Here is a 14,705-nt window from a genome sequence, read left to right as displayed (position 1 = left end):
AAGGCAGTTGGTCAGTCCAGCTGTTTTTGTGGCCAAATCTTTACAAAAGTGTGGTACTGTTTGGGTTCATTATTTGACCATAATTGTTAAAGTGTTGGGTACCTATTGTGCTAGTTTTTAACAATGCAACTTTAATGTCCGTCATTATCATTATTTTGGAAAGATGAAGAATCATGCAATGTTTGATTGTTTTATTGACATATATCTGAGACACTTACTTTCATAAAGAAAGTTTCTTTTGATCAAATTTTTAAAATTTTATTCAATTTTAAGAAATATAACAACAAAAAGATAAACACTGAGTGACTTTACGGTCAAACTTACTTAAGAGACAAACTGTATTTAGCAAAATCCTGTGTTATAAGCCAATCAATTTTAGATCCCTCCCCAGTGCATTTCATATAGATTAAAACTGTATTAAAAGGCCACCTGTATTATGAGACCACATATATGCTGTCTCTCAAGTGGTCTTGTAAAACGGGTCACTCACTGTGGAGTAACAGTACAGTGACATTTGGCACACATCATCAGATCCAAGATTGTAAGATCTGCAGTGGTATGCCCATAGGTGTACAGTGATTCAATTATTTTGGAAAGAAAATTAGAACATTATTTGGAAATATTTCTTTGAATAATTTTAATGTAATGCAATGAATAGAATGACATGGATATATCAAAATAGTACAAACCACTGAGGCGTTTTAAGAAATAAAATGTAAAAATAGGTCTTTGAATCATTATCTGGTGACAATTACTTGCTTAACTCCTCCTTAATTTAAGCCAACCTTACTTGACCTCATTTCTGGTTTATTATTGAGTATGTGCAGTTAGTAGATTTAACAGAAGTTATCAAAAAAAATAATGCATGTCTTTGGTAAAGTAAAAATCAATGGTTTGACTTTTTATTCAAAATATTATTCTATCTTCGTTTCTGTCATTAAGATACATATAGCCTTGTGAGGTGATTGGTACAGTTTGACAGTAATTATTAGTAAGACATTGCATGCCTAATTTTAACAAGCTGAAACAAGGACCTTTTGATCTGTTTTTAATTTAAAACAGTGATTCTTTATATAATATATTCATAAAATAGAATATATTAAATGTCAGACATTGTGTTACATGTATAACTACAAATTCTGTTGTAATCCTTATGTTTAAAATTTACTATCTTATATATTGAAAAACAGAAAAAATTGGGAAAATTTAAAAGGACAAATATGAACAGACTATTTAGAGCTACTTACTTACTTACTAACTTCCATACAAGATTTACAGAATGCTGATACAACTGCAATTTTTGGAAAGTTTCAGTGGCGGATCCAGAACTTTTCCTAAGGGGGGGCCCACTGACTGAACTAAGGGCCGTGGCGGAAAGTATATTGCTATAGCTTAAACTAAGCTATAGCAATATACTTTCCTTACATAGAGTTATGGTTCTTGAAAGATTAAAAAATCATGTTTCCAGTTGTATTTGTGCTTTATCTCATGAAACCTTCAACCAAAGCCTATAAAATTGTATATGTTGTTACTGATGACTAATAGGAGGTCAAATTTTATATTGATGATTTTTTGCATTTTCACTGTTCAGGAGTTATGGTCCTTGAAAGATGGTGCTTCTATTTGTGTCCATGCTTAAACTCATGGACTGTTCAACCAATGCTTATGGAATTTTAATATGTTGTGACTGATGGTAAACTAGAGGTCAAGTTAAAGTACTGATGATTGTCACTTTTGAGGAATGCCATGCCACAAATAAGTGTTAAAAAATCTGGTTTGCTGTCACTCTGACAGCATCTTGTTGATTATATTTTGTTATTTTGGCAAATATCTTGGAAAATTGTACAGAATATAGTAATTGTAATACCCCCCCACCCACACCCATTCTTAAAAAAAAAATATGTATTATCTGATTTTGAAAGGTCAGAATTTTTCATTTGACTATAAGCTGAAAAAATTAATAAGTATGGGGTGACCTTAGAATGTTGTTCTCTATCATAATTTTTTTGTCTTCTTTCGAAAAATTTATAAAGTTGACTGTCAGATTGCTTTCTTAATTTTTGTTATTTGTTGTTTTTTGTTTGTTACAATATTGTTTAAAAAGTATATGAAAACAACATTATATGTGGCCCAGGGTAGAAAATGAAAGTACATAATGACCAACGATGTATATTTTGTGTGTGGGGGTAAGAAACACTCTTGATTAATCCTGTTCCTGGCTTCCACAGTACACTTTAGTTATTGTTTTTGTTTACTCATTAGATATTGTTTTGTTTGCCAGAGGATAGCACCATCTAACTTTGATATTTCAATCAAGTCTCATTCTTCATATTTTCAGTTTTTTAATTGAATAATTTGACCACAAATATCTAGAGTCAATTTGTACTCATTATAAAAAGAAGATTTTTTGTTTATTTGTGAAATGATTTTTACACCTACTGATAGTCGTGCCGATACTTTTATGTTTTGTTACGTGTGAAAAACATAATTAAGGATGAATAATATATATTGATTGGAATTAACAATTAAAACCTTGAACTGTATGCTGTAAAGCATTCCACATGTATTAATGCATGAATAAATACCTTTTATTTAAGCAAGCATCATTATTATTAAATATTTATTTAAATATCCTCATTTTGTAAACATGTGTATTTGAGCACTTTATGCATGATTTGAAAGAGAAAAAAAATAAAGAAAATCTTTATTTATATGATTCCTATGGGAACAGTGTTCAATATTTCCTTGTATGACACAAATAACGGAACTTAAAGTATAAAAAAAAAGAGTTGCAATTAATGAAAACGGCTTTCATGTTACTTTATCATACTGTAATATTTTGAGACTTCTAACGATGCTTAAATTGTTAAATAAGTCTCCAGAAAAAAAGTAGGCTTAATTCATTGCTATTTTGTCAGTTGATGATGATAGTATTCTAGTTCTAGAGATACTATGGACAGTTATAAGTGTGTGGGTATCATTTTATTTCATTATAGTCTTTAATGTCATTAATATCTGTCTCCGTAATGTGTGTTTTGTCGTTGAATAGACATTTTTGTCTTCTCAGAAATGAAGAAATAAAAACAATAAAATTAAAAACAACTATATTGAGATTTAAATCCTTCTGATAGTCGTCAGAATCCCACAGGCCTGTAGCTTCCTACAAATGGGATTGGAGGAGTCTCTGATGTAACTAGGAAGCCATTTCCTTTTGTCTCTATTAATAATAACACATGATTTGTGGTTAATGTACCTAGTTTGATGTGGTTATAATTAAACTTCATTTGAGGTAAAAATATTGGAAAAATAAATCTAAGAATAGCTCTGTGTATTGCGTTATAGAAACATTCCTAATAAGTAGTTTTGTATTGTATTTGAAACTGTAAGTCTTGCCAATGCTTGTTACCGTATGTCTGTAAACCGTAATTACATGTAATATGACATGATGTTAGATTGTGCAACAATACTGAGGTTGTGAGTTAGAACCCCAATCGTGGCAGGTGCATACAGTAATTCACTTGTATCTTAATTTAATTTAATAAAAAAAATTCTGCATTTTGTCTGTGGTTCTCTCCAACTGTCTTCCGCTTTTAATAAAACTGGCCTTCACAAGTGCTGAGAGTGGTGTTCAATACAAACAATCAATCTATTGTTTCTATGTCTAGATTGCATTGCAACAATTAACTGACCAATCAGATGACCCCAATTAATTTACTTCTGTTATCAGACTAGGTGTAATTTACCAAACACCTTAACCTGGATAATTCAGTCCTAATCCGCTATTGTTAGGTGTTCATGTATCATCATGGATGACATACTTTTCAGAAAGTTATGGCCCTTTCTCTGTATCATTAAGTTAAAAAATCTCCATAGCAGTTGCAATACTCATGTAATTGATTTGACAAAAACATATCAAATTAAAAATCAGGCCATAGGCAAGAAAGGTGCAAAATGTCAAATTCAAACCATTGGATGAAAAAGTGAAAAAATACTTCATAAGGTGATGGATTTCAACAATAGACAATTCTCTTGTGTACCATTAGTTAGAAAAAAGCAGGAGCGATTTTAAACTTGAATGGAAATAATGATAAGTTATTTATTTAAATGTGTAACAGTGTTTAAAGGCCAGTTAATATTGATCCTGACGTGTTAATATATTGTACAATGTAGAGTTGAGTAAACACTTCCTGAAAACGTAATATGTACATCATAGAGTACATTCATTTCTTCCAGAGAATCAATTACAACCCACTGTATAAATCAATATTTCTTGAAAAGTTAATGAACAGAGTAAAGTACAAAAAGTTTATCATGAGAAAAAACCCAATAATTTCGTTAAAGAGCACATACAGAAGACACTGACTGCCTTAAAAAGGGTGGTTGGTCTACTCCAGTCATGCTTCAATGATTGCCTGAATAATCAATCAAAATATTCAACAAAAAGAGGGAGCCCATGCCCACTGAGTCCCCTCTAAATCTGCCTCTGCAATACAGAGTACAAAAGATACTTCCTACAATCTTAATGAATAAAAAATATTCCATCAACTATGAACAGTGTACACAATAAATGAATTTTCGGGAAATTTCTTTGTGTTTAGATTTCACCTCAGACTGATACCATATAGCGCGTTATTTTTGCGGGGTGTACATTTTTCGCTTATTTTCGTAGATAGAACAATATTGCCAAAATAAATTTTGTTATTGAAAAAGGGCACATGCAAAGGCAAAGGTATTGATCAAAAATTTTACACCCGCCAAAATAACCCGCTATAAGACTTTAAAAAAAAATATGTAAAAAGTCATAGTGTTTTGATTTAAACTAAACATATAAATACCTAATGAACTTGTTTTACTTTTTTTTTCATTATTAATCACTCAAGAATGAGCAAGAAGGGCACATGCTGACATGTACATTTTCTAGTCCTCATATGAAAATTAGATGTTCAACAAAAATGTCATAGCGTTTTTATTTGAATTAAACTTAACACCCAATGAACTTATTTTACTTTGTTTTCATCATTATTAATCACAAGAATGAGCAAGAAGGGCACTATTTTTGTAGACACCATTTGAAAATTAGATGTACAACATGTAAGAAAATTAGATGTACAACATATATATTTATATAACTTTGATGTACGACATAAAGTTCAATATATTCCTCCTGATTTCCTGATGTACAGCATAAAGGGCAATAGGATGAGTTTTTGCTACAACAATATGTTATACTATGAGCAATGCATTGGTTCATTAGAAAAACAAAGGTTATGTCAAAGCTGAAGGTTTGAAGTAACAGCTTATTATTAAATGGAATAAAATAAAAATTTGATGTCAATTTCAATGCCCCTGCCACAGAGCTGTGGATTCATTTATTTTGGTGGGTTTATATTTTTGTGGATTGAGGAAAACTTGATTTCCTGGTTTAGCCAATATCTGTATACTAAAGTGGGTCTCATTGGGGTCTAGGCATGGCGCGTGATTGCCGATTTTTTGTAAGTGTGACACATGAAAGTCAAATTATTGTGGCGTGAAAACGGGAAATGAAGTCTTGCAGGACCCGGTTAAATGACAAAAAAATAAGAATTGCTTACGTACATAGTGTAAGCGGGATATGGGAATCTGACAAAACAGTAAGCGGGATCCGGGATCGGAACCCCCCAATGAGAACTAAACCTAAAGAAAATTTGTTATTCGTTGGACATTTGAATTCGTGAATCACCTAACCCACGAAATCTTTAACTAACTTAACTAAGCAAATGACAAGTTACCAGGGTTTCTGCTGGTGGTCACCGTTTTTCGCATTTCGAGAAAAAATTATTGAAGATAGAATTTGGCGAAAGAAATATAACTCAATAACCAACATTAGACTCATCACAATTGTAAAGTAAAACAATTTTATATGAATTTATCACATCTCAAATTAGAATTTAACAATAACACGAATGAAAAATGATAAAGTTCATAATGAAAAAATTTAGAATATTGAACTGGATTATTTCCTTGTAATATTTCTTGAATTTTTTTCTGTGTTGAATTCAATGAATTATTCTTTTGTGGTAATGATTATTGTTTATAAGGTATTAATAAATCTAAAAGTCATATATCTTGCAGGGAAAAACTTCACCAGAACAAATATTTTATTCATTGTAACCCCTCTCAGCAGGATGTTGTTTTATTGTGTTTCTATAAATGATGAATTATATTTTTATTGTCCCTTTGTATCGAACAATTCCCAAATTTGCAAAAACGAATTGAACTTTGTGTAGTATCTTATTAGCCCGTTCAAATGAATGTTGTCGGCCAACGGTCTGAATTTGTCTCTGTCAACTGCAGTCGTGTTTTTATAGGATCTTGTATCAGAAAAAAGTCTGCGGAACCGTTTAATTATTGAGTTAAAATGGAGTGTTGCAATGTATTTAAGATTATTATAAATCTATAATTAGTATGACAAAACAGTTTCCATTTAGGTCACATGTATGAAATAAAAGAAATCTATAACAAAGCAATTAGTATTACGAAAAATTTCATCGCTTGCTTTATCATAGTACTGGTATAATTTTGTAATGTTCTCAATTAGCATAATTAAACCTTTTAACTTCAAAACTTTCAACTGTATTTCATTTTAGATCTTAATGCTATTTTCTAGTAGGTTGAAATATTTAGAATGCACCTGTTTCGTATGTTCAAATTTATTTTGCCTTAAAAAAACATTATTTATTGGAAACTTCTTTTTATGAAATTAATGAAAGGGTATATTTTTGCAATTTTATCTTTTTTTGGTACATAGGAAAAAATAAACCTCATTTAATTTCCATTTGACAGTATGTTTTTTCCATGTATCATTTTCTATGAATTGTCTCATATATTCTCTTGTCTCGAGTCTCTTGTGAAAATGTTTTTCCATAAATTACTCTTAAACAACTCCTTAAAAATAACAGTTCTCGATGATTTGAACATTTTTTTTTATATTTTTCTTTCAATCATGTTACACTTGTCCATTGCAGCTGTCCTTGTCCTAAAGAAATAAATTATTACTTTGAACTTGTAATTGGCCGTAAATTATCATCGTAATATCATCTCCACCTTTTCAAAAACAATTTAAATAAAAAAATATTTATCAAATGAAAGTGACTGTCTGTTTTATAATATTTTAATGATAATTGTTCAAGTTTTTAGTGAATTATCATCTTTATTGAAGTTTCTGGTATTATTGATCAAGAAAGGCACCTGCAATTAGGCTTCAAAACAAATATTGCAAATTATATGGCAGGGTTATAAGGTTCTAAATTATTTTGCTAATTTAAATAATATTATTTAACATTTAATAACAAATATTCCTGCTGTTATTTCTTCAGACTGAAATTACAACACTGAATCCATAAAGTATTTAGATTTTTTTTTAGCAGAAATAACATTTTTTTGCATATTTATGCTGTTTAAAAGATTGAGAAAGTATTTATTAGTTAATTTCAATTTCAATTTCTAAATAGTCATTAAATCAAGCAGTATATACCCAAAATCAGGAAAATGTAATAAATGGAGAAAAAAATTGAAATAAATAATGACATGATATTAATAATGGAAAAATTGTGTGACACTTTATCCCTCTATCATATTATTCGTTACATAGTGTGTTAGTGACCTAATATGATATATACAGGGTCAGTAAATTCCACATGGGGTGAGAGCAAAGCTCATACCCCATATGGAATTTACTTACCCTGTATATATCATATTAGCTCACTAGCACACTATGTAACGAATTTATCTTACCGACTATCTTTATTTGTTGAATTTAGACTAAAGTTGTCTTATTTGCTATCATGACACATCTTCTTATTTTTGTATTAAAGTGTTCAATTCTAAGAACCTTCTTCAATTGGTCTGCACTAAACAACTAATGTAAACTATAAATATTTATTATCAACAACCTTGATATCAACAATATTAAACAGAACTTTAATAGTTTTAAATAACCAAACAGTGCCGAAGTTGCAAATCCACAACTAACTGTGTATTGAAATAAGCCCCGCCTTCCTACAAACCTACCGATAATATTGAATATACACGGCCTCCACAAGGTGGCTTTTAACCAATCATATTCCTAGAAATGTATAGGAGGTAAGATAAGAAGTTATATCACCCTCATCTGGAATCACAGGACTTAAAATTGTTAAAGAATTTTACTTTCAATGTTACTAAAATTGAGAAAGAAAATTGGGAATATGTCAAAGAGACAACAACCCCACCAAAGAGCAAAAAACAACCAAAGTCCACCAATGGGTCTTCAACACAGGAAGAACAGCTGACCTCTAAATAAAAATGTGTACTAGTTCAGTGATAACGGGGGCCATACTTAACTCCAAAACAAATAATGAACTAAAAATGAAAATCATACAAGACTAATAAAGACCAGAGGCTCCGGACTGGATAGGGACAAACATGTGGCGGGACTTAAACATGTTTTGTGAGATCTCCCCATCCCCCTATACCTCAAGCCAAATAGGAATACCCCCAAGGGTGACTGGGGAATAGTAATATGGTCACTTGGTCTTCTTCGGACTGGCAGTAAAGCACTTGCCATAGTCAGGCATTCGTTTGGTTGTGCGGGATGTTTCCAGTTCGCAGTCACATCCGGTCAGACTGGGGACATTTAATCTGATACCTCGTGAAAAGAGAGTGCCACACTCTTTGCATGTTAAGAACCCTTGCAACAAGTCTTTGAGGAGTCGTAGGTGGCCTGTTGCAGGGCAAAATTTCTGTCCCTATCCAATATACCCTCATTTTCCAGTGGCAGTTAAAATTTCCCCAACTATCATCCCAAATGGCCTCTATTATGACAAGATCAACCTATTGTATTATTATAAACTTGTTCTTGTCATGAATATGTAAGAAATATTTGCCACTGGACATTAAGCAACCAACAATCAACCAATCAATTAATATAGGAATAACAAACACACATCAATATGTACAGTAAACTCACATTAAAAGAAGTCATGTAATCTAATATAGTTAACAAAAGAGACAATAAAACATGTTTTCAGAATTTTTTGGGTATTTGAAAGTAAAGGTTTTGAAGCTACAGAGCGACAAAGCTAAATATGATATTTTTTTTTGTATTATAACTGATTATAAATGTATTTAAAAGAAATTTGGGTGGTGTTTTTTTTTTAAAGATTAACAAAGAAGCTGGGCCTGATTGATGGAACAAACAGATGATATTATTTGTATAAAAAAGAAATAAATATTAGTTTGATACAGTCAATTTATGCATTTATTGGACTGACCTCCTGTTAAGGTCATCCAAGACCACGTTCACTGATGACCTTTCTTTTTGTCCGAAATTTAATGAAAGTGACCACTGGTCTTATTAATGAAGGTCCAGTTGTTTAGATAAAAAATCACAACAGTAAACTTCACATTTTTATTATACAAAGAAGAAATATTGTTGACTTTTGCTCACTTCAAGTGGCTAAAGTATGGTCAGTTTAGGGGTAGAAGGTTAATTTGGACATAAACTAGCCAGTGGTCATCTCAGGACAATAGACTTCTCAGCTGTCCACCTGCCACTCTATTTATTCGGGATATGAAAAAATAATGACCATAAGTTTGATGGATAATTAGCATTTCATATGGAGTTCTTAATTAAGTGCACTCTTTTAAGGAGAGTATAAATTTTGAAAAGAAAATGATCAAAATGTTTGATTATTTTTGAATATCTCTGAAATTGTTAATTTGAATAAAATATACATTTTGTTTTTTTATACCCTTTTCTAAAGCTGTCATTAGGGTAAAACTAAAATTAAATGTTGCCTATACCTATCTGGATTCTATAAAGCAGCCTACCCGAAAAATAATATGACAAATTGCCTCAAAATAAAAAAAAAAAGAATTTTCCTGCTTTAACATGTTTTGTTCTCTAAAACATATAGCTTATGTTGTTGGTAAATAAGTTCCCTACCTACATACCAAAATCTACAAAACATGGGTAGGTAACATAATTCAAAGAGTTGTTTAAAGGTGGCATAATTTTACCCTCCAGTTTAGTTAATATTACATCTGTCAAAGTTAAGTGAAAATGTGTTGGTTTTGTAAAGGATGTGTATATGATGGTTTGGAAGTCTTCGAACTTTTATTGTTACAAGATTCTTTGTATTTGTTTCTTGTGATTAAGTTTTTCAACTTAAATTTTCTGTTTATTTTCTGGTTTTTAAGTTGTTTAATCCAATATTCATCTGGATTAAAGTTAACCAGAATTCCATGCTTACATCATGCTCATACTTTTACTTCCTGTATCAAGACCTTGACATGAAAAAAATAATATTGGAAATCATTTATCCCTTGAAGCATTTTTTTGCTGTCATTCTCCGTCATGGAAAAAAACGTTGTCGATCATTTAATTTAAAAGCAAAAAAGATGGTGTCATTGTCTGTGGCTGCAAGGGTTTTACATAAAATAAAAATGCAGAGATTTTTATTACAGAACCCTTTTCTAACGTCATCGTATACTGTTGTCTATGTTAAAAAAAAATCAATATATTATGCTTCTGGTATGGAATAATTTGATCATTAATTCATTATTAAGGATAATAGCTTTCAGAATTTATTTATTTTACTGAAATAATGACTTTTTTCCCAGAATTCTCTAGAGTTTATAATCTCAGTCATTATATTGACAATCCTACAAATTTTAATTGTTGATGGCTTTCAATAACTTCTCTGATAACTGTCATCAGGATTCAGCGGTAAATTACGTAGAAACTATACTTATGTCATACCATCATTTACTTCATTCCTAATCTCCGTTCACTTCTTAATCCACGATCGACATAAAACTCAATTTGTATTGTGGTTTATAGCTTTATTCCATAAAATGTATATTTTTAGTATTAAAGAACTTGTTTATTAAAATGGAATTGTAGCTGCATATTTATGTAAAATGTGTGACTAATATCAGGAAAAGTTTTGGGGGTGTTTATTTTGCAATATCTGTTTTTGGTTTAATTTTAAATTGGAATCGCAGATAATATTACTGGAAGGAAATGTGGTACTCCTTATATCAAATAACCTTATTAGGTTTTGATAATTATGTAACAAAGGTAGAATCCAACCCTATTTATTCCATATAAGGAAATAATGGAGTGTTATAATTACCTGTTCTGATGTTAAGGGATAGTTTTGTAATTCCTGTTTTCATGGTCTCTGGGATTTCAGCAATAATTCTCAACAGGCGAGCTTTGACTTTAAAATATCAGATTTAAATAAGACAAGGTGTTACAACAAACAATGTATGCTACTTTGTCTACTAGAACATATATCCAAGGATCTGTATAGTGAGATACAAATCCTTGATTACTCAAAGACTGGTTAAAATATATTTTCAAGGGAGATAATTTTTGGAGATTGAACAACTGTCCTTTCCTAAGAAAAGTGAATTTACATAACATGTGATGTCCTGATGACGAAACAGGATAAAACAATCTATTCCATATAGAACTAGACACATTTTTGCTACCCAAGGATTACCATCCAGTCCCCCTCCTCTGCTAGCTAAGATGAACAAGACAGCCACCAAGTGCAGCGTGCACTGGATTTTCTCGCTATGTTGAAAACCTTTAGTGGCCTTTGGCTGTTTTCTGCTTGTTGTTTGTGTTGCTGTCTCTTTGACTCAATCTGAATTTCCATTCTCATTGTCATCATTTCATTTAGAGAATAATTTTCATTACAAAAGTAGCAATACCAAAAGACATTTAATTGACCCAACATGATAATTTGTACGGAGTTTCTTAAGCCTACAAATTAACTTAAACCACAAAAATACCTAATACCAAATGGTAGACAACTCTGTACCTGACATACATTTTTTCTTTAGCATAGTCAGTGTTCTCCCCAGATATTTCATTTAGCATCCTGGTAAACAGGGGAAATTGAAATACCATCCTGTTTCTAAAAATTAAAGCATCACATCCATAACATAATCTATAAGAAAACCACTTCAGATAGCATCACATTTAAGATTATAGCATCACATTACTATGATGCTAAAATGCCCTAGGGAGAACACTAGCGTAGTACCTACATGTATCAGTGTTTTGGAAGTTTTAGATTTATATTAATACAGAAAGGAACAGTGAAGGATCCAGAAATTTTCAGATGTATCTAGACAGTAAATAGTGTGAGTGTGTGTGCATAAAGCTTGTTATATTTACTTTTATATATGTAGTCTAAGTCCTTTTAACTTTTATATTTTCAGGTTATTGAAGTGAATAACTTGGGAAAAGTCAAGTTAAAATATTGGTATGTATACATAATGTTTTATCTGCCTAAAATAAAAACAGTTACTGTTCATGAACTTTTACTAGTTAAGTAAAGATTTTTATGGATCTAATGGAATAAAGGGTTATAAACAACAAATTTAACTAACTACAAATTTACAATGTCTGCATAAGTTGACAAAACCAGGAAATTAAGAATTCTGTCCTCAATACAAAGAAATTGGTACCAATGAAAATACATGTATACACATCCACTGTAATCAAAGGTGATTCTATTTTCTAAGCATGCTAAGTAATGCATATATTAGTTCTATTTGTCTAGGCTGCTTAATTTAACCATTAGGTTTGCCTTTTGTTTTTCATAAAACACCTGTATATTAATTCTAAGATTGGCTGTAAACTTCTAATATTTATATAATTTCTATTAAAATCATTGAGTATTTTAACATTTCAAATGAGAATTTTGGTCATCTCGGTCACTTCCCCGTCACCTGGACACCTGTAATTGAGTGGTCAGATAGAACATGCTTCTTTTTCAATTTATGCTAATTAGATACAAATTGTCCTTAAAACTTCAAACGACATCTGCCTGATAACAAGTGTCCACTTCTGGCTAGCCTCTTAAACTGGACATGTAACTTGTTATACAATGTTGTATTTTAATACAAAACTAATATCTTTTGTTATTTTACGGAAGATGGTCAAGGCACGTGTGATGTATGTTTCTTTGTCCAGGGATAGTTTGGATAATAAATTGCGAAAATATTAAATAATTTGTTCAAGTGATGTATTAGGAGTTTTTACTTCCACCCGTTTGGCCTTTGTCCAAAAGATCTGTAAGATTTAAAGGGGCTTTAGTATATTGACGATGAAAAACATATTAAAACAGAAAATATTCTCTAATCTGTGCAAATCTGTTTTGAAAGTTTACAGAGATGCTTTTAAGTTTAGTTTGCAAACAAATTAAATTTTTTTCTAAAGAATATTTTGTATAAGTTATGATTGATAACATATTAATCAATTAATAATAAATATTCCTTCTTATTATTCAGTCCTGATATTTATTAGTAAATTGAAACTGATTTTATTTGGTAATTTTTTAGGAATACAGATTATTATTTTGTTGACCTATGAATTTTACATGATTGTACAATATCCTTAAGGATTTGGACATTTCTGATTCTGTAGACCACACAGTAAATCATGAAAGTTCAAAATATCATTGTTTATTTTATTCTGTTATGTCAGTCTCAGGAGTAATTAATTGAATTTATTGAAAATAGCATAAATCACAAATGATAAGATATCAGTTTTGATACTAATACTGCAAGTTCTACATTTTATTGCAATATTGTGAATATAGAATAAATTAAAAAATAGTCTTTTGAATATTGAATAATGAATTAAAACAAATTAAACAGAATTTATCAGAAAATATTCTTTCTAGCCAATGTGACAGTTTAGGAGCCATCAATGCCTAGTAATTTCTGATGTCCCAATTATATTTTAGGAACCGGTCCTTTTTTATAATAATATGAAACAGATATAATGCAGTTTTGATTCAGTGACCTTTTATATTTTTAAGCTCACCTGGCCCCAAGGGCCAAGTGAGCTTTTCCCATCACTTGGCGTCCAGAGTCCGTCGTCGTCCAGAGTTGTCAGTCGTTGTCCGTCATCGTTGTTAACTTTTACAAAAATCTTCTCCTCTGAAACTACCAGGCCAAATTAAACCAAACTTGGCCACAATCATCATTGGGGTATCTAGTTTATTAAATGTGTCCGGTGACCCGGTCAACCAACCAAGATGGCCACCATGGCTAAAAATATAACATAGGGGTAAAATGCAGTTTTTGGCTTATAACTCAAAAACCAAAGCATGTAGAGCAAATCTGACATGGGGTTAAATTGTTCATCAGGTCAAGATTTATCTGCCACTGAAATTTTCAGATGAATTGGACAACCTGTTGTTGGGTTGCTGCCCCTAAATTGGTAATTTTAAGGAGATTTTGCTGTTTTTGGTTATTATCTTGAATTCTATTATAGATAGAGATAACCTGTAAACAGCAATAATGTTCAGAAAAGTAAGATTTACAAATAAGTTAACATGACTGAAATGGTCAATTGACCCCCTAAGGAGTTATTGTCCTTTATAGTCAATTTTTAACTGTTTTCATAAATTTGTAAATTTTTACTAACATTTTCCACTGAAACTACTGGGCCAAGTTCATTATAGATAAAGATAATTGTAAGCAGCAAAAATGTTCAGTAAAGTAAGATGTACAAACACATCACCATCACCAAAACACAATTTTGTCATGAATCTATCTGCTTCTTTTGTTTATTATTCACATATATATATACCAAGGTGAGCGACACAGGCTCTTTAGAGCCTTTAGTTCTTGAAATTTGTTGTTTTTATTCATATATG

The 14,705-nt window shown here is 30.9% G+C and overlaps 1 protein-coding gene across 1 annotated transcript in view; it reads left to right on the top strand.

Annotated features, from left to right (window-relative positions):
• Positions 1–14,705, top strand: part of LOC134720728 (phagosome assembly factor 1-like) — a 38,835-nt gene that overhangs the window by 10,139 nt on the left and 13,991 nt on the right. Inside the window, exon 4 of the mRNA XM_063583188.1 lies at positions 12,256–12,299. Within this exon, the coding sequence (XP_063439258.1) occupies positions 12,256–12,299 (44 nt within the window). The remainder of the gene's footprint in view (positions 1–12,255; positions 12,300–14,705) is intronic.

Source organism: Mytilus trossulus, chromosome 6, assembly GCF_036588685.1.
Source record: "Mytilus trossulus isolate FHL-02 chromosome 6, PNRI_Mtr1.1.1.hap1, whole genome shotgun sequence".
NCBI classification, from domain to species: domain Eukaryota; kingdom Metazoa; phylum Mollusca; class Bivalvia; order Mytilida; family Mytilidae; genus Mytilus; species Mytilus trossulus.
The sequence above is the reverse complement of the archived record's forward strand: the minus strand, read 5'-3'. Positions and strand labels throughout refer to the sequence as shown.